This window comes from Mustela putorius, unplaced genomic scaffold (genome assembly GCF_011764305.1).
Source record: "Mustela putorius furo isolate JIRA1106 unplaced genomic scaffold, ASM1176430v1.1 tig00003869_pilon_pilon_pilon, whole genome shotgun sequence".
Taxonomy (NCBI): domain Eukaryota; kingdom Metazoa; phylum Chordata; class Mammalia; order Carnivora; family Mustelidae; genus Mustela; species Mustela putorius.
Window position 1 is genome coordinate 7099149 of NW_025422021.1, and position 25779 is coordinate 7124927.

The 25779-nt window shown below is 35.6% G+C and overlaps 1 protein-coding gene across 6 annotated transcripts in view; it reads left to right on the top strand.

The window, feature by feature from the left end:
• The window catches only part of ATF2 (activating transcription factor 2), an 84807-nt gene that overhangs the window by 19753 nt on the left and 39275 nt on the right, over positions 1–25779 (top strand). For 4 of the 6 annotated variants that reach the window (XM_045066941.1, XM_004774385.3, XM_004774388.3 and 1 more), the window contains 5 exons: positions 11550–11624; positions 13708–13777; positions 20159–20255; positions 23233–23351; positions 23491–23619. In XM_045066941.1, coding sequence (XP_044922876.1) covers positions 11593–11624; positions 13708–13777; positions 20159–20255; positions 23233–23351; positions 23491–23619 — 447 coding nt within the window. In that variant the 5' untranslated portion in view covers positions 11550–11592. The remainder of the gene's footprint in view (positions 1–11549; positions 11625–13707; positions 13778–20158; positions 20256–23232; positions 23352–23490; positions 23620–25779) is intronic. The other 2 variants (XM_045066940.1, XM_045066942.1) reach the window with 1 other exon arrangement.

Consider the following 25779-nt stretch of genomic DNA (forward strand, 5'->3'; position numbering starts at 1 on the left):
TTATATACACATGCTTCAGCCATCAGAAATTCCTAAAGATCCCTCAGTGTACTCTGCTTCATTGTGATTCTACACTTTTGCTGTCTTCTCTGCTGAAAACATCATTCCTCGCTACCTGATGCCTCTACCGTTGAGACTGTACTCAGGCACTACTTCTTCAGTAGTAGCCTTCCCAGACCCTCTCTCCACATTTGGCCATGTACTTTTCTTAGTTAGGGGTTAGAAACTTAACCAAATGAATTCAGGTTTTTTTTTTGTTTGTTTGTTTGTTTTAAAAGGGCTCATACTCAGAATACAGAAGACTTGCATGATTCAGTCACAGAAAGCATAGCCAGGCATTACAGAAACTACTTTCCTTCTTGGCTGCGTGGTTTCTCATCTCTGTTTTTCTGTGCCTACCCTCTTCTGGGTTTCATTAATTTCCTAACAGTATGAATATGATAGTAAATGTCTACCAGTCTGGAGTATGATTTGGAATCTCTGCTGCCCACCTCTGTTTGGCTGATTTTTTTTCTTTTTACAAATTTTCTGGAAGAGGTAATCTGATTGGCTTTGCAGAGGTGTCTTCCCTGGTTCACCTGAGGCAAGTATGTTAGGGTCTGGGATATTACAGGATTGCCCTTCACTGGTAATCTGGGTCTCCCAAGGAGAGTGTTGCTGAGGAGAGATGACCAGCTCCATAATCTTAATCTCCCATGTTCACATAGTGCCTGTGTATATCTTTATTATTATATGTATATCACTGAATTATACTTGTTTGTCCTTACTAATCTGATTTTGAGGGCAACACCATATCTCTTATTCTTAATATGGCATAAGGTACAAAATAGGCAGATATTTTCCAAATGCATTTTATAAAGTAGTTGTATTAGAAATTTTGGGGAATGCTATGCATTGTACCTATCATCTAGTATTATCCATATTTTAGAAACCTGCTTTGAAACTTGAGTAAATGCTTTTACAATAAGAAATTATAACATTTATAGTCCTGCGGCTAACTAGAGGATCAGTAAAATTAACATTTTAGAATCCACAGATTTTTGGGTGCCTGACTGGCCCAGTCAGAAGAGCATTCAGCTATTGATCTTGGACTTGTGAATTCGAGCCCATGTAGGGTATAGAGATCACTTAAATTAAAAAAACTTAAAATATTTTTTTAATTAAAAAAAGACGCTAGAAATTTTTGAACTTAATCACCAGAAATTGACTTGCTCCCTACCATTTTTTTAAAGATTTTGTTTTTAAGTAATCTCCACCTGACATGGGGCTCAGACTGACAACCCTAAGGCCAAGAGTCACATGTTCATTGACCGAGCCAGTCAAGCATCCTTCTCCTTCCCATTTTTAAAGCTTCATTTACCCACCCTATCTTCTATGAAGTAAGTTGGTTTCTTTCTTTCTTGTTTTTGATGGAGATTAAAGAAAAGCCAGGTATTTTTATCAGCTGAATCATTTGAATGATACTATTCCCATGCCATTTTGAATTCTGTTATTAATGACCTAAAGGATCATCTTGCTTTGACACATTCCATATTAAAAAAAAGGAACTAATACGACAGATAATTGTCTGATATCATCTGAGTTTTTATTCAGGTATGGTAATTGTTCCATTGTGGTTCTCTTTGCTCTTAACCTTGCAGTATAAAAGTGATTTTTCTACTCTTTCACATCCCATAATATGAAAGTTATAAACCAGAAACAAGCAGAGAATCGTTAGAGAATCATGTTTTTTAGTATTTTTCTCATAACTACTCCTAAACACTACATGACACTAATTATATAGTGGGTATATAGTACATTATTATAGTGCAAATAACTATAATTTAAACCCCTTCTGTAAGTTTTTCCATTTTTAATTTTTTAGTTCAGGAGCTTTTAAGAGTGAGTTGCCAGCAAGATGTCCCATTATACCAAATACTTTATTTTCTACAATAAGACATTTTCCTACACAATACAGCCCTGAGAATCAGTAAGTTAACATTGATATATTGCTATCATCTAATCTGCAAATCACATTTAAATTTTGCCAGTTGTTCCAATAATGTCCTTTTATAGCAAAAAAATTCTGTCTAGAATTCACATTGGAGTTAGTTGTCATGTCACTCATCTTTTTTAATCTGAAATAGTTCTTCAGTCTTTTCATGGGTTTGATGACTTGAGCACCTTAGAAGATGAAAGACTAGTTATTTTGAAGTGTTTACCTCAATTTGGGGTTGTGTAATATTTTACATGATTAGAATCCGTTTTTTTATGTTTTTGACATTACTTCATAGAAGTGATGCTGAGCATCCTGTTGGAGGACATGATACTGGTTTTCCATATTTCTGATTTTGTTAACTTGAATCATTTGAGTAAGTTGATACTTGCCAGAGTTTTGTAATTAAAATATATTTTATCAGGAGATATTTTGGAGGATATAAATGTTCTGTCTTATCGAATGTTGAATTTATTCTTTTATATTGGTGTGGATTAATAGAATCCTATTTTATTCACGATATGATCCATTACTGTCATTATTTATTTTGATTCTGCAATTGTTTCAGATTTGACTACGTTATAGCCAAATTCATAACCAAGTCCTTCTTTATTTTCTTGCAAAAGATATTCAAGGTCCATCCTGTATTTGCCCTACCCTAGCCCTGGAACCAGACAATTCTTAAAGGAGTCCAGGTTCCTTTCGGTAAAGGATGGTATTTAGACATTAAGATCTGGGTGCCTTGTAGATGTATTGCTTTGAGGGTATCCATGTTCTCAGGCCCTCAGTAGACACAGCTAGGGAAATATATGAACATATATGCAGATATATATGTACATATTATCATCTATACCTTCATATCTCTGTTGCTGTACCTTTATATCTCTTTTGAAAGTTAGGAATTCACACCAATATCTCCAATTTTCATCTGATTACCGAGATTCATTCTGTATAATTACCTTCACCTCTAGTGTGAATTTACCTTTACCCATTACATCCTTGATATATCTGTGTATTCTGTCAATCTCTATGTGTGTTTATAATGAATCACCTGTTGCTACCGTGCCCACTCCTCCTCATTATGTAGATGTTCTCCATTTTGGGCCCTGGTATACTATGCTGGACTGATACCACTTCTGTCACTCACCTCATATGGTTGCCTCCTCCTACTTCCCCAGCTACTCTCTATATCCACGGACAGTTTTCTCTCTCTGCCTCAGCTATGACACTCTGGACTGTCTGCTTCCCAATAGCCTGTCTAAGCTGCTTTTCATTAGGACGTCCTTATATATGCTTTTTATGGAGGCTTGATTTTTGTATTTTAAGTTATAAGAAATGGTTTGCTAGTTAATTTCTCCCTTTTTCTTCAATTCATTTTTCCTTGAAATGTTCTTCTTTACTATTTTCTTATAGGCATCTCATATGTATGATTTTATTTGATAGTAGATCTGTTGAATGGTTCTAAAAGTCCTAAAGGGTCTTTCTACACTACTTTTATTTATTTATTTATTTATTTATTTTTTAAAGGTTTTTTATTTTTATTTTTATTTGACAGAGATCACAAGTAGGCAGAGAGTTAGGTAGAGAGAGAGGAAGGGAAGCAGGCTCCCTGCTGGGCAGAGAGCCTGATGTGTGGGGCTCGATCCCAGGACCCTGGGATCATGACCTGAGCCAAAAGCAGAGGCTTTAACCCACTGAGCCACCCGGGTGCCCCTATTTATTTTATTTTATTTTATTTTATTTATTTATTTTAACGCTACTTTTCTTTTAGATGTGGTTTACATAAAGTTACATAAAGTTTCTATATGGTTGGTAGTCATAGAATAGCAAGTTGATATACATAGTGTATAGCAAGGCATACCAGCTGGCAGGCACAATATAACATTAAAAATGTTCTTTTTTTTTTTTTTAAAGATTTTATTTATTTATTTGACAGTAGATGGAGAGGCAGGCAGAGAGAGAGAGAGAGAGGGAGGGAGGGAAGCAGGTTCCTTGCTGAGCAGAGAGCCTGATGCCGGACTCCATCCCGGGACCCTGAGATCATGACCTGAGCCGAAGGCAGCAGCTTAACCCACTGAGCCACCCAGGCGCCCCAACATTAAAAATGTTCTTGACCCATTTTTTTAACCTTGAGTAAGTTGCCCTTTGGTACCTCATTTGTGAAGGTTAGGTAGAAATTTTACTTCTAAGCTTATCAAAGATTATTACAAACACAAAATATTCTTTTAAAAGTGTACCAAATTAGGGGCGCCTGGGTGGCTCAGTGGGTTAAAGCCTCTGCTTTCAGCTCAGGTCATGGTCCCGGGGTCCTGGGATCGAGCCCTGCATCGGGCTCTCTGCTCAGCGGGGAGCCTGCTTCCTCCTCTCTCTCTGCCTGCCTCTCTGCCTACTTGTGATCTCTCTCTCTCTCTCTCTGTCAAATAAATAAATAAATAAAATCTTTAAAAAAATAAAAAAAGTGTACCAAATTAAAGCCACATCATCAAAGTAAAATGGTTGTGACATTAGAATTTATTTAGGTTGGGGTACCTGGGTGGCACAGTTGGTTAAGCGTCCAACTCTTAATTTCTGCTCAGGTCATGATCACAGGGTGGTGGAATCTGTACTCAGCATAGAGTGCCTGAGATTCTCCCTCCTTTTTCTGCCCTTCCCACTTTTGGGTTCTCTCTCTCTCTCTCTCAAATAAATAAATAACTTTTTTTAAAGTTCATTTAGGTCGTAGTATTTTCACATTTAATTTTTAATCATTTGCACTGTTCTGAAAATCACATTTAAACATTTTTTTAAAGATATGAAATAATGTAGTATATTTATTTTTTTAAAGTACAACCACAGCTATAAAGTAGGGAAATTTAAAGAAGACAAAGACCAAATCTGTTTCGTACACAGGATTGGGCATTCTAATACACAATATGACATGAATTTTTCCAAACAAGTTGCTAAGAAACAGCTCCCATGTTTAGTGTTAAAAATAAAGCAGTCTTAATTGTACTACTGGGTATTTACCCCAAAGATACAGATGTCGTGAAAAGAAGGGCCATCTGTACCCCAATGTTTATAGCAGCAATGGCCACGGTCGCCAAACTATGGAAAGAACCAAGATGCCCTTCAACGGACGAATGGATAAGGAAGATGTGGTCCATAAACACTATGGAGTATTATGCCTCCATCAGAAAGGATGAATACCCAACTTTTGTAGCAACATGGACAGGAATGGAAGAGATTATGCTGAGTGAAATAAGTCAAGCAGAGAGAGTCAATTATCATATGGTTTCACTTATTTGTGTAGCATAACAAATAACATGGAGGACATAGGGAGATGGAGAGGAGAAGGGAGTTGAGGGAAATTGGAAGGGGAGGTGAACCATGAGAGACTATGGATTCTTGAAAAACAATTTTAAGGTTTTGAAGAGGCGGGGGGTGGGAGGTTGGGGGAGCCAGGTGGTGGCTATTATGGAGGGCATATACGGCATGGAGCACTGGGTGTGGTGCATAAACAATGAATTCTGTTACGCTGAAAAGAAATTTTAAAAAATCTAATTATAATCTGGACTATAAGTCAAAGAATGGAGAGCAAAGAATGAAATTTAAAATATAAAACAGAAAAATAAAAAAATAAAGCAGTCTTCTCATTTAGAAAAATCAAGACAGCATTTGATTAATAAACCTATTTTTTTATAAGATTTTATTATTTGAGGAAGAGAGAGTCGAGTAAGTGAGAACACAAGTCGGGGAGTGTGGGAGCAGCAGAAGGAGAGGGAGAAGTAGACTGCCTGCAGAAGAGAGAGCCTGATGTGAGACTCAGTCTTAGGCCCCCAGGATCATGAGCTGAAGGCAGACGCAGGCGCTTAACTGACTGAGCCACCCAGGTGCCCCAATAAAGCCTGTTCTTCCCTCAGTTTTAAAATGCTTGTTGCTTGTCTTCCAGTTATCATAAGATCTCTCTGATATGAGAAATTTGAGAGGGAGGGTGGGGGGGTTGCAGGAGGTTGTGGGGAGCAGGGAAGGGAAAAATGAAACAGGATGGGATCGGGAGGGAGACAGACAGTAAGAGACTCAATCTCACAAAACAAACTGAGCCTTGCTGGGGGTGGGGGGGCGTAGGGATAGGGTGTTTGGGTTGTGGACACTGGGGAGGGTATGTGTTGTGGTGAGTGCTATGCAATGTGTAAGCCTGATGATTCATAGATCTGTACCCCTGGAGGAAATAATATATTATATGTTAATAATAAAAAACTAAAAAAATAAAAAATAAAATGCTTGTCTTCATTCAGAAACTGTAAATTCATGAGAAAAATTATTTTTCTGTGGTATAGAAATACCTGGAACAACAAATTACAAAATATTCCATTTTTTAATGAACAAAAGTGTTTTCCCTCCCAAAATGTAAAAATCTAGCAAATAAAACGAACATTATGTTTCAGATAGAGAAACACTAGTAATTTGCTTATGGAAGACTTGGTGGTAATATTTTGTTATTTTGGTGATTTGGTATTTGGTGGTAACATTTTTGTCCTAAATATAAAAGCACTTCAACAAAAGAACCAGGCCATTATTATTTAAGGTCTATTCCTCCACCCAGTTTCCTTATCTGAATAGAAACTCATCGGTTTCTGTAGAATTTTGGCTATAGGAATAGACCACAGGAAAAGTCTGAAATATCTAAAAGTCATTTGGCTGGAGAAAAGTGTTTTCTTAAAATTTGGAAGTAGTCATTCATCACTTTGTACTTAAATGCATTCCTCAGCAAACATCTTCCCTACAAGCCTTTAGAATAAAGTATGGGGTGGGGCGCCTCTGCCTTCAGCTCAGTCATGATTCCAGGGTCCTGGGGGGTCGAGCCCCACATTGGGCTCTCTGCTCAGCGGGGAGCCTGCTTCCTCCTTTCTCTGCCTGCCTCTCTGCCTACTTGTAATCTCTGTCAAATAAATAAAATATTAAAAAAAAATAAAGCACAGGATCGGGCTTCTGGAAAGGGTTGCTTCTAGCTGGAGCACCTCCAAGCAGGATATTCTTGCAGGCATTCTGCATGCAGTACTGCTAAAGCTCCGCAGACACCTGGGATACCTTGGTCCTCTCCATGCCTGCCTCCAGCTTGACCTGTTCCATTGAGCCACTGCTGCAGACATTTACACTGGCTCTAGAAAACATGGCAGAGGTGCTGGGCTCCTTGACCTAGTAATTTCATTTCATTTCTAGAAATTCCTTTTATGAATTTTTTTTTTTAAGATTTTATTTATTCAGGGGCATCTGGGCAGCTTAGTGGGTTAAAGCCTCTGCCTTCAGCTCAGGTCATGATCCCAGGGTCCTAGGATCAAGCCCTATATCTGGCTCTCTGCTCAGTGGGGAGCCTGCTTCCCCCCCCCCGCCCCCGCCTGCTGCTCTGCATACTTGTGATCTCTCTCTGTCAAATAAATAACTAAAAATAAAAGAGAAAAAAATTTTATTCATTTAATAGGGGGAGATCACAAATAGGCAGAAAGGCGGGCAGAGAGAGGGAAGCAGGCTCCCTGCTGAGCAGAGAGCCTGATACGGGGCTCGATCCCAGGACCCTGAGGTCATGACCTGAGCTGAAGGGAGAGCCTTAACCCACTGAGCCACCCAGGCGCTCTGCCTCCTGTGAAAATTATTATAGGTATTGTGCATAGATTCATTATCAAGAATATTAGCTGATGATAAAAATCTAATAATAGTGGTTTAAGCAAAAAAAAATCCACTAATAAAGAATTAGTGAAAATATGCCATAACCTATATGATGGAATACTATATAGCCATTAAAAATTACATCTGATGTTTAATAATATTACTGTTTAATAATGTGGCAGAATTTAGGTAATTGTATTTTAAAGAAGGCTGTAACCCTGCCTTTACAATTTGTAAAGCTGTGTATCCCTGTACATTAGTAAGACTGGAATATGTACTCTGTGGATTGCTGAACAGTAAGTGGTGATATTTTAGGTGAATTTTATTTTTTCTTTTTGCTTTTCTGTATTTTTATGGGAGCAAATTTAAAGTTCCTTACTATGTCTTAGTTCAGTAGATAAAGTTCAGTTTGTATTAGCAAATAACGGTGACCTTCTTATGAACCCCAGGCTTCTACCTTAAAGGTTTTTTAGAATTATGTAAGACTCATAATTTATGTGGGATACCTAATAGTGGAAATTGCTGTGGCTATGTTGTAACAAAATTCAAAGTATACCAACTTTCAAAGTATACCTTAAGTTTGGGGTTCAAAAGTAAAATTCATAAGAGCAATGAAATAGAGAAACATTTTGGCGGGACCATGTACATGTTTATACATGCAGTTGTCGTAGTAACCTGGAAAGAAGTCTGCACTGCATGTTTGATTAGCTTATGTGAATTCGCTCACAATCCTGAAAGCTTCTTGAAAGCAGGTACCTATCTTAGTTTACCACTACATCCCTGGCATCTGGCAAAGTGCCAGACCCAAAGTATACACTCAAATATTTGTTGGTTGAAAGAAAAAAAGAGGTAACTCTGATGGCACTGTATCATGGGGTCTAGAAAGATAAAGGACTATTAAAAGAAGAGTTAAAACAGATTAGAGAAACAAAAGGACGTTTAAATTTTGTCTAGAATCCTGTTGTGTATTCTTTTTTTCTTTTTTTTTTTTTTAAAGATTTTATTTATTTATTTGACAGAGAGAGATCACAAGTAGGCAGAGAGGCAGGCAGAGAGAGAGGAGGAAGCAGGCTCCTTGCTGAGCAGAGAGCCTCGATCCCAGGACCCTGAGATCATGACCTGAGCCGAAGGCAGCGGCTTTACCCACTGAGCCACCCAGGCGCCCTCCTGTTGTGTATTCTTTATGACAGTGATTCTCCTACCAGTGTAGGTTTGGATGTTTGCTAGAGAATGGTGTGGTATATTAACAATTCTCTATAGTCATCAAATTCTCCAATAACTTAGAGTTTAACAAAGCCTCCTTTCCCCTATGAGCATATTTCCAGCTTTGCTGTAAAAGGGAGATGATCCTCCGGGCACCTGGGTGGTTCAGTCGGTTAAGCATCTGCCTTTAGTTCAGGTCATGATCCCAGGAGACTGGGATCAAGCCCTGCATCAGGCTGCCTGCTCAGCAGGGAGTCTGCTTCTCCTCCCTCCGCCCTCCCCGACTTGTGCTCTCTCTCAAATAAATAAAATCTATATTTAAAAAAGACATAAGCCTAGCTGTAGAGGCTTGAGATTCAGTTTAAGGAAGAGATAGTATTTAGGCCTCCTAAAACACCATCATTTATGTCTCAGGGTCCTTCAACTGTTGTATTGATAACTACTTCAGCTAGGTTTTAGAAAATAATAAGGAATAGGAATTTTTGTTGGTTGGCTAGGAAATAGGCTGATATGTAGGTAAGGAACTTCTTTTGTAGTGAAAGGGGGCAGTTGTAATGGTGAGGAGTAGAAAAGATGAGAGAGAAAAGGGTACCACGGCTCATTCCCTTAGAAAGCATTTCTGGAACTCTCAGTTTAGTTCCTGCACTACCTGTGTATTCTCATAGTGTGTTAACTTTTATTCTTACCAAAGGAATTGAAACTATATTTTCATAGTCCTCTTTTCTTCTGCTAGATTAAAAGTCTCTCAAGTACAGAAACTCTTTTTTCATCTTTGTGTCTTAGAATATATTTGGTGTTTAAATGTTTCTTCAACTTAACTGAATTTAAATTTTGCTTTGAATTTTCATAGCAATGTAAACTGTATTTTATTAGTTTTAGAAGAGTTTTTTGAGGTAGACTAAACTTATTTGAGTTCATATCATATGGCTATTTATTCATTCCTTAATATTTATGAGTAAATGGTGCTGTGAGGTAGGCACTGTTTTAGGTAATTAACCCAAAGATAAATTCCTTGCCCTCATTAAGCTCACATTCTATAGGTAATGACAGAAACATAACTTTTATAGATTCCCTTTGGATTATTTTAGTGTTCTTTTCCCTCTTCTCACAGACAGCATGCTAAATTTGGATGTGAATGGAAAAACAGAACCCTACCAGATACAAATTTTGCCTGGAAACCAAGGAAAAAACTTCCTTCTTCTATCTGCTATACCAAATCACCCATAACTCAAATACTCAGAACTGTGGCTATTTATACGTTCTTCCACAGGAATTGTCCAGTTTTTCTGAGCAATACATTCTTGAAAACCACATTTACAAGCAAAATTATGAAAAATAATTTTTTTCTCTATTCATCAGTGTCTTATCTGAATAAGCATATAGTTACTCTTCACCACTGGATAGAGTTTCAGTGAATGTTAAGATGAGGTATTTGCAGAATTATTTATTATTACTATTTTTTCAGCAATCTCCATACCCAGCGTAGGTTTAGAAATTATAACCCTGAGATCAAGAATCGCATGCTCTTCCAGCTGATCCAACCAGGCCCCCCAAGCAGAGTTTTTAAAGTGGGCCACTGACCTGGATAGTTTCAACATGTTGTACTTGTTCTTAAACTAATACCAGAGATGCACGGGTAGTGAAAGTCAGTTAAGCATCCAACTTGGTTTTGGCTCAGCTCCTGATCTCATCGGTCATGAGATCAGGCCCCATGTCGACCCTGCACTCAGAGGGCGTCTGCTTGGATATTGTCTCCCTCTGCACCTTCTCTCTCTTTCTCTCAAGTCTTTTGTAAAAACCTTAATATCAAGTAAATAAGTTATAATACTGTGGAAGAGGGAGATGCTTACATAGATGAACTATATTATGGGACAAATAGAATTTTGATGAATTAGGCTGAGAACTTGATCATCACTAAGACTGTATTTTAAGAAGTTAAAAACTTTCCAAATAGATATTTTAAAATGCTACATCTCCTCTTTCTCATCAGATTTCCAAAGTCAGGAGTTTTACTCTTTCAATAGCTGCCTTTCAACCACTACCCTAAGGACTGAATTAAATGTTTTTTCTCCTTTTACTCTCTGTGATGGAGTTGGATATATACATACCTATGTTTAAGGCATTAATATGGATATTCATATTGTAGGAGCAGTATTCTTTACCTCTTATAAAGATTCTTAAGAGTGACAGGATTTGGGATGCCTGGGTGGCTCAGTTGGCTAAGTGGCTGCCTTCGGCTCAGGTCATGATCCCAGCGTCCTGGGATCTAGTCCCACATTGGACTCCTTGCTCGGCGGGGAGCCTGCTTCTCCCTCTGCCTCTGCTTGCTCTCTCTCCCTCTCTCTCTGACAAACAAATAAAATCTTTAACAAAAAAAAAAAAAAAAAGAGTGACAGGATTTGGGGGCACCTGGGTGGCTCAGTCGGTTAAGCATCTGCCTTCAGCTCAGGTCATGATCTCAGAGTCCTGGGATCAAGCTCTGCATTGGGCTCCCTGTTTGTCAGGAAGCCTGCTTTTCCCTCTCCCACCGCTTGTGTTTCCTCTCTTGCTGTATGTCTCTTTCTGTCAAATAAATAAATTTTTTTTTTTTTAATTGACAAGGTTTGGGGTTGACAGTAGTCCAAAGAATAAAATTATTCAGGTGTTTTTATTTCCTGTGTTTCAAGCAGTTTTTAGAAAACTATTTTTAACAGAGTGAAACCACTTTGTTTTTGTTTTGTTTTTTCAGTATCTTTGCCATGAAAAAGAGGACGTGATAAGTTGTTCAACTTATGAAATTCAAGTTACATGTGAATTCTGCCAGGTATGTATGCAGTATTTGGTATTTTTACCAATTTTTCATATTTTAGATCATAAAAATTTTTATAGTCATTTCTTGATAAATATTTCAGTATTTCTTCTGATAATTAAAAAGAACCCCACTTATCCAGAATATTAGTTTAGCAGCTAGTCCTATTATGTCTTTTTTTTTTTTTTTAAAGGTTTTATTTATTCATTTGAGAGAGCACAAACAGGGGAAGGGGCAAAGGGAGAGGGAGAAGCAGACCCCTGCCGAGCAAGGAGGCCTATGCGGGGCTCAATCCCAGGACCCCAAGATGATGACCTAAAGGTGACACTTAACCGACTGATCTACCCAGGCGCCCACTATTATGTCTTTAAATTATCAAACAGAACATCAAGATGTGCCTAACTATGACAAACATAAACATATTTTAGGGTTTGATTTCTAGAGTTCCAAATAATACTAGTTCCATGGGATGTTCTATGAAAAAGCATTTTGAATTGCAAATGGATGTGGCTAAAATGCCATATTCTAGGTGCTTCTCTAGTTATTTCACTTGAATATATTAAAGTCTCTGAAAATTCCTACGAAAGAAAAAGTACTCCAGCATTTCCCAAATCTGTTGGTTACATATGTTTTTTCTATAATAGCTATTGTCATCCCTGTTGAAAATGCTTTGGGAAACATTGCTTTGAATGGTTAACAAGCTAATGTTGAAAAAGGAATAATGTTTCCAGATTTTTAATTGAGTCAAATACAAGACAAAATTTAAAACCTACAAGTTGTTGGAAAAAATAATTGGGAACTTTAAGTCTAAATCAGATATAGGAAAATAATCTTTACTCAAAAATTTCTTTTTACAGTTATTTTTGTCCAAATCAGGATTCAAAAAGGATTTACATTTGATTAGTATATTTCTTTTTTTTTTTTAATATTTTATTTATTTATTTGAGAGAGAGTGAGCACATGAGCGGCAGGAATAGGCAAAGGGGAGGGAGAGCAGACGTCCCTGCTGAGCAGGGAGCCAGTGTAAAGGCTCAATCCTAGGACCCTAGAATCATGACCTGAGCCCAAGGTCGCCCTTTAACCAACTGAGCCACACAAGCACCCCTTGCTAGCATATTTATTAAATCTTCTTTAATCTATAGCGGTTTCCCCCTACCTGCTCTCTTTCGTTCTCCATCACATTTATTTGTTGAAGTGACCAGTTCTTTGTCCTATAGAATTTGGCTGACTGCATCCAGATAGTGTTGACAGGTTTCTCCTGTATTCCCTGTATTTCCTGTGGCAAATCTAGAGATGCTTGATTAAATTCAGGTTTGACTCCCCATACTGTACACACACACACACACACACACACACGCATATGCATGCACAACACCCCCCACCCCTGCCCAAGAACACTTTCATGCTCTCTATTGAATCATGTCAGGAGGCACATAATTTCTAATAGTCCCACTCTTAGTGATGTTATTTTAAGAATGACCTGTGAGTTCATTATCAAGTTCCTGTCACCTTTTTTCCTAATGGTTATATGATGTGGCCTAGATCCATTATTTCATTGGGTATTAAAGTGGTGATTTTCTATAATTATTTCATTTTTTCTTCACTTAAGCTGTCGAACAGGAAAGAATTAGCCTGATAGACCAAAGTTCCAAACCTTTTTTTTTCTATAGTGTAAAATGCATGTTACATGTATTTGCCTACTCATTATAAAAAGATGGAAGGGAACTAGGGCTAAAAGATCAGTAAAAGTATTTTATTTCACATGAAAATAGAAAAGGAAGTAAGCTTAGTGAAAAGCATATAATATTACATTTAAAATTATTCTTTATTTAAAAATATGCACTGTATGGGCGCCTGAGTAGCTCAGTTGGTTAATCTTCTGCTTTTGTCTCAGGTCATGATCCCAGGGTCCTGGGATCAATTCCACATCTGGCTTCCTGCTCATCGGGGAATCTGCTTCTCTTTCTGCCCTTCCCTTGCTTGTGCAAGGCTCGAGTGCCCTCTCTCAAAAAACAAATAAATAAATTTTTAAAAACAAATAAATAAAATAAAAATCTATACTGTAAAACACTAAGCCATTTCTTAATGTTTATTATAGGCAATACAAGGACCTGTGGAATATGAGTGATGACAAACCCTTTCTATGCACTGCCCCTGGATGTGGCCAGGTAATATATAAATTACTTTAAAGCATTTTGTATGTTCATATTTACTAAAACACTGATGAAAGTTTATGTTACCATTAAAGGGAATCTCCTACAATTTTTGTAAAATTCTGGAGTTAGAATGTAAATTACCCAGAAAAGTTTTGTTAAGAAATTTTTTCTTCAATAGTACAGTTTTTAAAAACAATCTAATATGGAAAGAAAAAGTTAGAAGTCTTAAATGGAAAGGTGGTTCACCTACTATTAATCCAGGGCTTAATAGTATCTTTTACTATTTGACTGTTGATGATTTGACCCTTTACCATTTGACCATTACTGGTTGAAAATAATTGTAAATTGCTTAATTGGAAATAAAGTATACATTCTTATTTGAAAATTATTTTACTTGCTGAACTCTTAACAATATTAACTAATATTTACCTCTGACAGTGTCACTAATGCATTAATATTCTTAATCTAAGTTTCACATCTTCACCTAAGTCTCACATCTTCAGAGCATGTATGAAAGCTTTTTCAGAAAATAATCTTTCCATATTCTATCAAAAAGTAGTATTTCAGTGTTTTTAACAGACCATTAATTATTAAACTATTGCTGTTATAATAATTCTAACTTTAAAATAACATAGGCACCAAGAAATGAAAGAATAAATTTAATGTGTAGCCAGATTACTGAGTACTTAAATATACAAACCATAAATCATAAAAAAGCATTAGTGTTTCATTGGTTCTTACTTGTTTTCTTTAGTTGATGTTTTAAATTGACATATAATTGATGTACAATAAACTGCACGTACTCACAAAGTCAGTTTCGTGTTTTAATGTATATATGCTCATGAAATCATCACCATAATTAAGATAGAGAACATACCCATCACCCCAAAAGTTTTGTCATTCCCAGTTGTTACTGCTTCTGCCTTTGTAAAACACTACTCTGCCATATGTCCCTATTGATTAGTTTGCGTTTTCTAGAATTTTATGTAAATAGTCATACAGTATGTACTTTTTGTCTGGCATCTTTTATTCCTTATAATTAATTTGCAGTTTCCCCATGTTATGTGAGCAATAGTTAATTCCTCTTTGTTGAGGAGTAATATTTCATTATTACACAATTGTGGACATTAGACTTATTTCCAGTTTTTACTTATTACAAATAAAGGCAGTATAATTATTTGTGTACAAGTCTTTGGTCTGAATGCAAGCTTTCTTTTCTCTTGGGTAAATGTGTAGAAATGAAATGTGGGATCATATGTTAGATATTTACTTTGAAGAAATTGCCAAACTGTTTTCCAAAATGAACGCACCACTTCACATTTCCACCAAGAGTGTATAAGAGTCTTGTGCCATTTCTTTGCCTACATTTGGTGTTGTCTTCTAATTTTAGCCATTTTTCACTGTGTGTATACTGATGTATCATGTGGTTTTAATTTGCATTTCTTTGATGAGAAGATGAGCACTTGTTCATGTGCTTATTGGTCATTTGCATTATTTTTTGTGATAGATCTTTTCAAATCTTTTGCTGTTTTTAAAAGTCAGGTTGTCTTTTAATTGCTAACTTGTAGTTCTTATATATCCTGGATACCAGTCCATCGTCAAGTTTCTCCAAGTCTTTTGTTTGCATCTGAATTTTCATGACAAAAGCTTTTGCTCAACCGGTCTTTCTAATTTTAATGAAGTCTAATGTGTTAATTTTTTCTCTTTTTATGGCTGTTGCTTTCTGTGACTTATCTAAGAAATCTTTGCCTACCTTTAAGTCACAAAGGCATTCTCCTTTGTTCTTTCTGAAAGCTTGTTTTTTCATATAGGCCTGTGTTTCCATCTTGAATTACTTCTTGCATATGTATATACTGGTATGAAGTAGGATTTGAAGCTCACTTTTTTTTCCCATGTGGTTTTTCAGATATTCCAGCATCATTTGTTGAAAAGACTTTTCTTTCTCCATTAATTTGCTTCAGCTCCTTTATTGAAAATCAAAATGTGGTATAAATGCAGGTCTCTTTCTGAGCTTTCTACTCTGTTCCCTCCATCAGTCTGTCAGCTTTTATGCTAGTACCACAATGTCTTGATTACTCTAGCTTTACAATAATGCTTCCAGTCAGGTAAGGTAAGTCCACCAATTTAGTTCTTCTTGAGATTTTTCTGGATAGTCTTTTAATTTTACTCATTACTTGTGAGGGTATAGTGGTATCTCATTATGATCTTAATTTTCATGATACATCTAAAGATGTTGAACCAGGGTAAAGATAGGAGGTTAACCAGGGTTAATGCTGCTTAGATAGGTTTATCAGGGAATGCCCTCTGATAAGATGACATTTGAATTAAGACACAAAAATGTAGGAGCAGACCTCTGGAGGAAGTTTTTTAAACTGAAGGAACAGCAAATACAAAGTTTCGAAGGAGGGGATGGGTTTGGGTGTTTTTAGAAGGACGACTGTTGTAGCTAGAGTGTGTAGTCACCCACAAGGATAAGAGTAAAAGATTTTGTCAGGTAGAATAAGAGTCCATATCCAAGAGGGTTTTGTAGACTGTGATAAAGTGTTTGGGCTTTATTCACAGAGCAATGAAAAGCCATTACTGAGCTAAGAGTGGATACAGGGAGTAGAGACTGAGATCTGTCAGGTGAGAGATAATGGTAGGTTTGTCTAGGTGCTAATGGTGGGCAATATAGAGAAATAGACTGATTTGACATGTATTTTGGAGCTATATTAGATACTCATTTTTTTCTATAAATTTAAGAAAGCTAAAAAAACTGTATTTCCCAGAATTTTTTGTGAATAGTATTTCCTAGGAAATCGACAGTTCAAAAAAAAATTGATTTTAGAGGGGCACCTGGGTGGCTCAGTGGGTTAAGCCTCTGCCTTTGGCTCAGGTCATAATATCAGGGTCCTGGGATCAAGCCCTGCACCAGGCTCTGTGCTCAGCTGGAAGCCTGCTTCCCCCTCTCCCTCTGCCTGCCTCTCTGCTTACTTGTAATCTCTCTTTCCTCAAATAAATAAAATCTTAAAAAAAAAAAAAAAAAGAATTGCTTTTAGAAGCACCAATTTGGTGGCGGTATTTTTTTGTCATAAGTATTGCTATTATTCCAAATTTGAACTTTACCTTTAATGCACTTAAATTTAAATTTCCTAATTTTAAATTTAAATTCCAAATTTTAAATTTTAATTTCCAAATTTTAAATTTTTTAAAAAACATGTTTTGTTAGTGTTATTTTGGAGAGAGACCTATAAAATTAGTGCAAAGAATTTTAACTGTTTTTTTCTTGCTATTAAAAGTGTTTTTAGGGCGCCTGGGTGCCTCCTCAATGGGTTAAAGCCTCTGCCTTTGGCCCAGGTCATAATCCCAGGGTCCTGGGATTGAGCCCTGCAGCGGGCTCCTCTGCTCTGCAGGGAGTCAGCTTCCTGCTCTATCTCTCTGGCTACTTGTGATCTCTGTCTGTCAAATAAAGTAAATAAAATCTTTTAAAAAAAATGTTTTTATATGCCTCAGTCGCTATTAGGTATTTCACAGAAAGAGTTCTATTGTATTGTTTTAAAGTAATGTTCCATTGAATTTGATAAAAGAGACAAAGTGAGATAATTTAGTGAAAGATTAATTTGACATTGTAACGCTTCTGTTTTATTAGTATCTTTGCTTTTGGTGATGTCTTTCTTTGAAAATTATTTCTTAGGTAGAATGTTTATGCATTATAAGCTGTTTTACAAAGGAGTTAAAGATTCATTTTATTTAGGCAAAGTTTCACCAAAGGTGTGTAAATTGTGTGTGTGTGTGTGTGTGTGTGTGTGTGTAGCTTCCTGATGTTGAACAGATTCCTTTAAACTAGTAAAAGAAGCAGTAAAATGAGCTGCTGGCCTTACAGCTTTACAACTTAGTTGTACCTATTTTGTTAAATAGGAAAAAAATTTGTATCATGGATGTGAATGCATGTATTAAATGCAGAATGACTGACTTCTTAGGAAGTTAGTTCTGGTGAGTGTTCGGGCCCTAAAAACAGATTTCTCAGATATCAGAGCTTAAATTCATTATAAAATTTAAGCTCCCTTCCATCTGTCAGGTTACCCTTTCTTTTTAACTTTATAAGAGGGATGGTTATCCATCCTACTAGACTGTCTTTCCCATTGTTTATTCAGCTGTATGCTCAAAGTCTTGTTGTTTAACAAAATACTGTGTATTTTGCATTGGAGTTGTGCTGTAAATTGCCTGGAAGAAAGAAATTATGAAATATTTAATATATTATTACTAGTAGCAGCATTATAATTTTTCTACAAAAACTCAGAAAGCAATTCACATAGATTCTGCAAAAATTTTATCTTAAATTTGTAGTAGTAGCTATTTTATAAACATTTGTTGAAAAATTTATTTCATTCATATATATATATATATATACACATATTTATATGTGACTCTTTTCCTCATGACTGCCTTTGGACATGATGGCCTTTGACTATTTTTTTTTTAAGTTCCTTGTTAGAGGTAAATCAGTTATTTCAGGTGATAGCTAAGGTTAAACTCCTCTTATCAAGTTCCAGTTTCAGTGTATTTTATCCATGTACATCAATAATATCATATGACCCTGAATTTTTTTTTAGGGCCCTTTTAGCTATACCTTTTCACTCAGGATCAGTCTTAGTACCATTTTCATGTTTTGTACAATTCTATATGTGATTGCTCTTTGATTTGGATATTTGTGGTCAAACCGATGCCATGTGGGGCTCCATACCAGGACCCTGGGATCATGACCCGAGCCAAAGGCAGAGGCTTTAACCCACTGAGCCACCCAGGCACCCCCATTATTAGGTTCTTTGGGCATAAAGTGAATCTTGATTTAAGATACTTTCAGTGTAGAATGTAATACATGTATATTTAAAACTCTAATGGAAAATAATGAAATGCCTACATTATTCTGTAAACTCTACACATATGTTCATTCTCTAAGAGTTGTTATTTAACACTCTATTTTTAAAAGGCAACTACTACTTCTTACAAATTGGGGAAGGATTCTTATATTGATAAAACGAAGATAGTACTTGGGAGGGAAAGAGCTGGATTATTTTAAGATAAACTGCTTTGTGGGGCGCCTGGGTGGCTCAGTGGGTTGAGCCGCTGCCTTCGGCTCAGGTCATGATCTCAGGGTCTTGGGATCGAGTCCCGCATTGGGCTCTCTGCTCAGCAGGGAGCCTGCTTCCCTCTCTCTCTCTCTGCCTGCCTCTCCATCTACTTGTGATTTCTCTTTGTCAAATAAATAAATAAAATCTTAAAAAAAAAAAAAGATAAACTGCTTTGTTATCATATAGGTTGTTCTTTCTTTGTTGGATTATAAGCAGCATTTTTTTTAATTTGGTAACTAAAGAACCTGATTTACTTCATTTGTCCAGGAGTAATATTTCCATAAGATAAGGAATCTGTTAGGTGTTTTTTTTAATATTATATATTTTAAAGTGCACACACAAGCTGGGAGAGGGGTGGGGGAGAGGAAGAGGAGAGAGAGAATCTCAAATGGATTCCTCACTGAGCATGAGCCCCTGCCCCCTGACAGCGACACTGGGCTCAATCTCACAACCCTGAAATGATGACCTGAGCTGAAATCAAGATTCAGATGCTTAACTGACTGAGCCACCCAGGCACCCTAGGAGTCCCATTTGATAGTTTAGGGGAACCAGGTTCAAATATATGTAATTTTAACATCCCCATTTATAAGGATGTAGGGTAGAGAATTTATGTTTCTTAATTTGGCATTTTATAATTATTGCTCTGAAATAACAAAATGTAAGTGCTCCTTATTTTCAGTTATAATTGTTGCTTGATAAGGAGCATCTTCATAAAGGTTGATATCAGACATTTAAAAATGAACTGCTTTGTTATTGGTTGCTATTTCTTTACCGGATTATAAAAAAAGCATTCTTTTTTAACATAACATAAAGAACCTGATTTACTACTTAATTTGTCAAGAGTAATATTTTTATAAGAATTCTTGTTTTAAAAGTGGTAAGTAATCTGAAGTCTGTGTAAAACAGTACTTCCTTCAAAAGTCACTGAACCATAGAATACATATTTCTACTATAATATGGCAAAAAAAATCAATAGTTGTCTATTTTTAGTGTCCAAATGAAATTTATATTAAGTTTCTTTGCCTCAGGTTTTATTTTTAAACGCTCTCAAATGATTTATGTGACTTAATACATCAGTATTGCTTATTCTTGGGTAATGGGTTTTCTATGAGTATTTGAAGTCTTGTATGTTTATCTATACTAACAATAGATTCTTTTATAGTTAACAAACTATTTCATTGTTAATGGTGGTTTTACATGTTGTGGAAATGAATTTCCTTATCATTTTACTTATTTGATCAAATTTAAAATCTTAACTATATTTTAAAACTTTTTGCCACAGCGTTTTACCAACGAGGATCATTTGGCTGTCCATAAACATAAACATGAGATGACACTGAAATTTGGTCCAGCACGTAATGACAGTGTCATTGTGGCTGGTTAGTATATGCTTTTATTAATAGCTTATATACATATTTCACCTGGAATGTGCACAATTTTTGTGTATTCTCTGTAAATAATATAGTCTGGTGATACTCCAATTACTTCATTTACAGTAAATGTTGGCAACATGTATTTTACCCATTACATTTCCATGTTTCCTTCTGACCATTCATTTCACTTTTCCGTGTGGTTTTCCAATGTAGATTTCAATGTATTGTGGAAATTAATTAGAACCCTAGGAGCATTTATTGGATCTCCAAAGTTTACATTTAATTGATAATTGAACTAATGTGATGTTTAGTCAATGTTTCTTTTAGCTTTGTACAACCTGGTTTGAAATGCTGTGGGAAGGTGGGAAATGGTCAAGCTCCTCCTATTGGAGAAAGATCACTTAGCAGACTTGTTCATTAGAATTTTGTTTATACTTCTTTTGGGACTAAAACATCTGTGTTAGTAAAAATACTCTCAAGGGACCTAAATTCGGTCAGTGCCTCTTTTGTGTGTTTTGATCCTGTGAAGATACAGTATCATATAAGCACATGATTATCTTTCACAATATGTGAAAAGAGAAAATTCATGCATTGTTTTAATTATCCTTTCATGCTGTGTTAGCTGCACCTTTTTTGGTATTTAAATATATATGTACACACATTTATGTATATGGACTCACACATAATATGCATAGTTCTACTGCATTTTGTATATTTTAAAACAAAGTTTTATATAAAATGTAATATACTTATATAAATTTCAGACCCTTTTGTATCATAACCACAGAGTCACATAAGTATTCAAAAATCAACTGTAAATTATTCTTTTGTCTTTTGAAGTTTGGGTTATACTATTTATCTGGAGTTAATCCTGAAATCTGAATATTATTAGTATTTTGAAATGATTACCCAACATAAAGGTTGAATTATCATATGCAAGGCTTTGCAGAGATAATGAGGCAGATGGTTTTTCCTGTACTTTCAGTATCATGATTTTTATAATGAAAAAGTTTGAGTTAACAAAGTTGGTAATTTTTCAAAAACTATTTAGGAAAAATGAAAGAGCATGTTGAGCATTTCTTTAGTTCCATAAGTAAAAGGAAGCAGAGAAGAGTGAGTTAGGCACTTCTTTAGAATATTGTACATCAGATATTAGGAGCTGGACCCTAAAAAAGTAGTCAAACAAAATAGCAACAGTCTAGGCAGTTCACCCTCCTAGGCATGAAAGGTCTTTGCTTGTCTGAAATTTATTGCACTAGACCAGTATCTGTAACTTTTCAACTCAAAAATGTTTTGAGATTGGTTTCTAGAAATTTCCTATTGATTTACCTTTATTACAGTAGAAGAATAGAACACATTTAAACACAGCACTTGACCTTTTTTTTTTTTTTTACTAACATGTTGAAATTAGTAGTTTAGCATTACTGTGTAAGTGTAATGCATGATGTGTGTGGTATATATTTGATGATCAATATCCATAAGCCACTGCATGTTTAAACAGTTGTGCCTGTGTTGACTTTTCTTTTCTCACACCTAATCATTCTAGTAGTCACTGATAACAATGGTTTATGCGTATATTTTATTTGTACGACTTTTCGCTTCCTTTACTACCCATTAGGAGCCTTTTGTTGAGCTGAGATAGACGAGCCCTTTGTCTATGAACAGAGGAGACAAATTTCTATTCAGTTTACTAATTCACCTGTAAAGGACTTAAGCTGATATGTGTACTCTGAGCCCTTGCTATAATACAATTTCAGGAGTCTTTTTAGGGTTAGTGGGTATGTACGTTGTAGACGAATAGGTAAAATGATGCCTTTAGTAATTTTAGATAATACTAGTAGTGTTTGAGGTAGGCTTACATTATATCTAATATGTATGACATTATAATGTTAAATATATTTATATGTAGTAAGCATGTTATATTCTAGATACATGTGGGGCAAAGATGAAATAATACTAATTACTGCCAATTCTGGGGATATAATATTTAACAAATATGAATTTAATTTTATATAAAATCTTAAATTAGGAGTCATTATACTTTTATTTAGCTTAGACTAGATTCCTGATAAAACCTATAACTTGATGCCCTGTGCCACCAGCTTTTATCAGTATGAATAAATAGCCTGGAAAATAATAAGACAAATAGACAAAATCCATATAAAAATACTATTTTTTTTTCAACATGGACCCTAACTAGTATTTATTCCATAACCAGTACATGTGTTAATGTATATAACATGAGTACATATTCAAGTATAGTTAAAATGTTTTACATTGTGAGAAAGTAGAGTTGACTATTCCTCTATTGCCTAGAAATTAAAGTAGAACATTCCATAAATAAGTAACTCTTATATAGCCCATAGTTCAAAGCTTGAAAAATTCATTAAAATAGTAAACTGGCTTCTGTGGATAGTGATAAAAGAGGTTTTGTTTTGGTTTGTTTTTGTTTTAGGGCTCTTGCTTTAACCTTCTTTTTCTTCTTGTAGTATTTTGGTCTACCTCCTAAAATTCTGTTTTATCTTAAGCTTGCTTTCCTAATAGATTATGAACACTAGTGGAAGGTCCAAGCTAGAGTGAAAGAATATACATGCTCTTGCCCTAGTTTTCCCCAAACTGCATGTATTTTAAACAATCATAATTTTTAATAATATAAATTTTAAAAAATTCTTACTGCCTTAAATAATGATAGTAGTTGATCTCTGAGTAGAAGACACTTATGTCATTCTACTAAAAGAGAAGGTCTGGACTAAGGAACGAGAAGGACTTTTTTCATACTTTTATGGTTCATAAAGTTGGAGGAAATATCTTGAACTGCAATAAAAACTTAACCAAATTTTGTTTGCTTTAAAGGAAGAGGTCTTTCCAAAGAGAATTAACAGCTGACTGAACCAATCCTGCTAATTTGTTAAGTTACTAGCTATATTTTAAGGTCCTATATGATATTTAAATCTATGTGGTTGCTTCTTGACATTTATTTCAGATCAGACCCCAACACCAACAAGATTTTTGAAAAACTGTGAAGAAGTGGGTTTATTTAATGAACTGGCAAGTCCATTTGAGAATGAATTCAAGAAAGCCTCTGAAGACGACATTAAAAAAGTATGTTGTTAATCATGAAATTAGAAGAGTACGTCTAACAAAACAATTGTCCTAGCTTACACTTCTTGCTTTCTTATTTTACATACACTGATTGGCATTTATTGAACTTCTGACATTTTCTTTAATGTTTATATTTTAGATGCCTCTAGATTTATCCCCTCTTGCAACACCCATCATAAGAAGCAAAATTGAGGAGCCCTCAGTTGTAGAAACAACTCACCAGGATAGTCCTTTACCTCACCCAGAGTCTACTACCAGTGATGAAAAGGTTAGAAATTTTATATTTTTGGTAGAAACACAAACATGGTGTATAAAAACTATCCCAAGTAAAGCTAAATATTTGATTTACCTAAAATGTTAATATAATAAGTTGTACATAATTGAGTACCAGGTTATAGTAGTCTTTTATATGAAAGCCTGTGAATACTCATAGAAACTTCAGGGAAAGAAAATGTCACTTTTATAGATAATTGGTGTTTTATTACACACAGAAAAATTATAGGGGAGAACAGCAGTTATTTTAGATAAGTTATTTTTTTAAGGCTACAAGAATTTATAAAGTGAATTTAGATTTTGGATTTTGCTGTTTTATTCTTCACCACTTTTATATAGTGACAGCTTTTTCTTTATAACTAAAAATTGCTTGAACCAGGGTTGTTTAGGCTTTTTAAGGGCTAAACAAATAGTTACTCATTATCAGCAATGGGTCTTTGGTATTACCAACTAAGATGATGATGATACTGTCTCAGTATAAGCCTTTTGTGTAGGTGGTTTAGGGCCTCATTCCTAGATCTTGAATACCTTGGTAACTTGGGACCTCTGGGCTATAGTGTGTGTTGAGTAATCATTATTGTGGTTTGTTCTTTTTTTTTTTTTTTTTTTTTTTTTAAGAGATGGGAAGAGGGAGAGGAGTGGGGAAGGGCTGAAGGAGCAGGAGAGAGAGAATCTTCAGCAGGCTCCATGCCCAGCGCAGAGCCTGACAACAGGCTCAGTTTCAAAACCCTGAGGATCATGACCTGAGCTGAAATCTAAGAGTTGGGCACTTAACCAACTGAGTTACCCAGGTGCCCCATGGGTATTTCTTGATCACTTTTTATTAATAAACACTTACAGTGAACTCATGGGGCACTGTGTGTGGCACAATGAAGAGGCAGTGACAGTGTCTTTTTCTAGATGATGATATTCTAAAACCGTAAATGAATTAACGGACTTCTGTCATGGCAAGGAATCTAGAAGTAAGGCAGAAAAAGCATTTAACGATCTACTTAGGAATAAATGCTTTGACCTTAGATGTTTTGTGGGTTTTTTTTGCCTCATTTCCTAATTATAGAAGTGAGTCTCATTATAAAAACTTTAAGAATACAGAAAAAATATGAGGAAGAAAAGCAAAATCACCTGTTAGCCCATAATTGAGTGATACAAATTACTAATATTTTGAAACATTTTTCCATAGATATATGCATGCATTTTCATTAGAAGGATAGATGGATACAAAGAAAAACTCAAAGATCCTAGTTTACTTTTTAATTTTTTTAAAGATTTTATTTATTTATTTTTTGGAGAGCGAGAAAGCTAGAGACAGAGCACAAGTGGAGGGCAAGGGAGAAGCAGACTCTCTGCTGAGCAGGGAGCCAATGTGGGGCTCGATCCTAGAACCTCAAGATCATGACCTGAACCAAAGGCAGACCCTTAACAACTGAGCCACCCAGGCATCCCTATTTTTTAATTTAAAACAAAAATAAAAAAATTTTTTTTAAGTAAGTGGCATACCCAATGTGGGGCTTGAACTTATGACCCCAAGATCAAGAGTCACATACTCTACAAAGTGAACCAGCCAGGCAGGCCAATCCTAGTTTACTTTTATATTGTGCTTTAGACATTCAGCATTAATGAACACTTTCCCATGTCCTTAGAAAATTTCCAAAGTACTAAATTTTAATTTTTTTTAATTGTTTTAATTGATATATTATCTTAATGTATCAAATTATCCTGTTCTTTTTGGATATAAAGATTGTTTCTGTGTTATCACAGTTACAGGAAATGCTGTTAACTCTGTGATAGAAGTATCTTTTTTTCTAAAGAGCTTTCTAGTCCCTTCACACTCAACAGTTTTTCCCTCTTCGTTGTTGTTTTAGCATATTTCAAGGATAATTCTTCTTTCTGCATTCCTGTCTCTAGCCTCCCCCTGGGCAAGGCATAGTCTGTTTGGGCCTCCTTCACTACTCTTTCTCACTTTTCTTCTTAGGTGGTCTCTTCTACATTCATAACTTATAAAAACAACTACATGCTGATGGTTCTCAAACTTATATCAACCAAGGTATCTCCTGGATTTCCATATTCATCTCTGACTCATATTGTGACCTTTCCCTTTCTATATCTAATAACCATCTTAATATTTCTAAGTCAGAGCTCTTGATTCTTTCTCTGT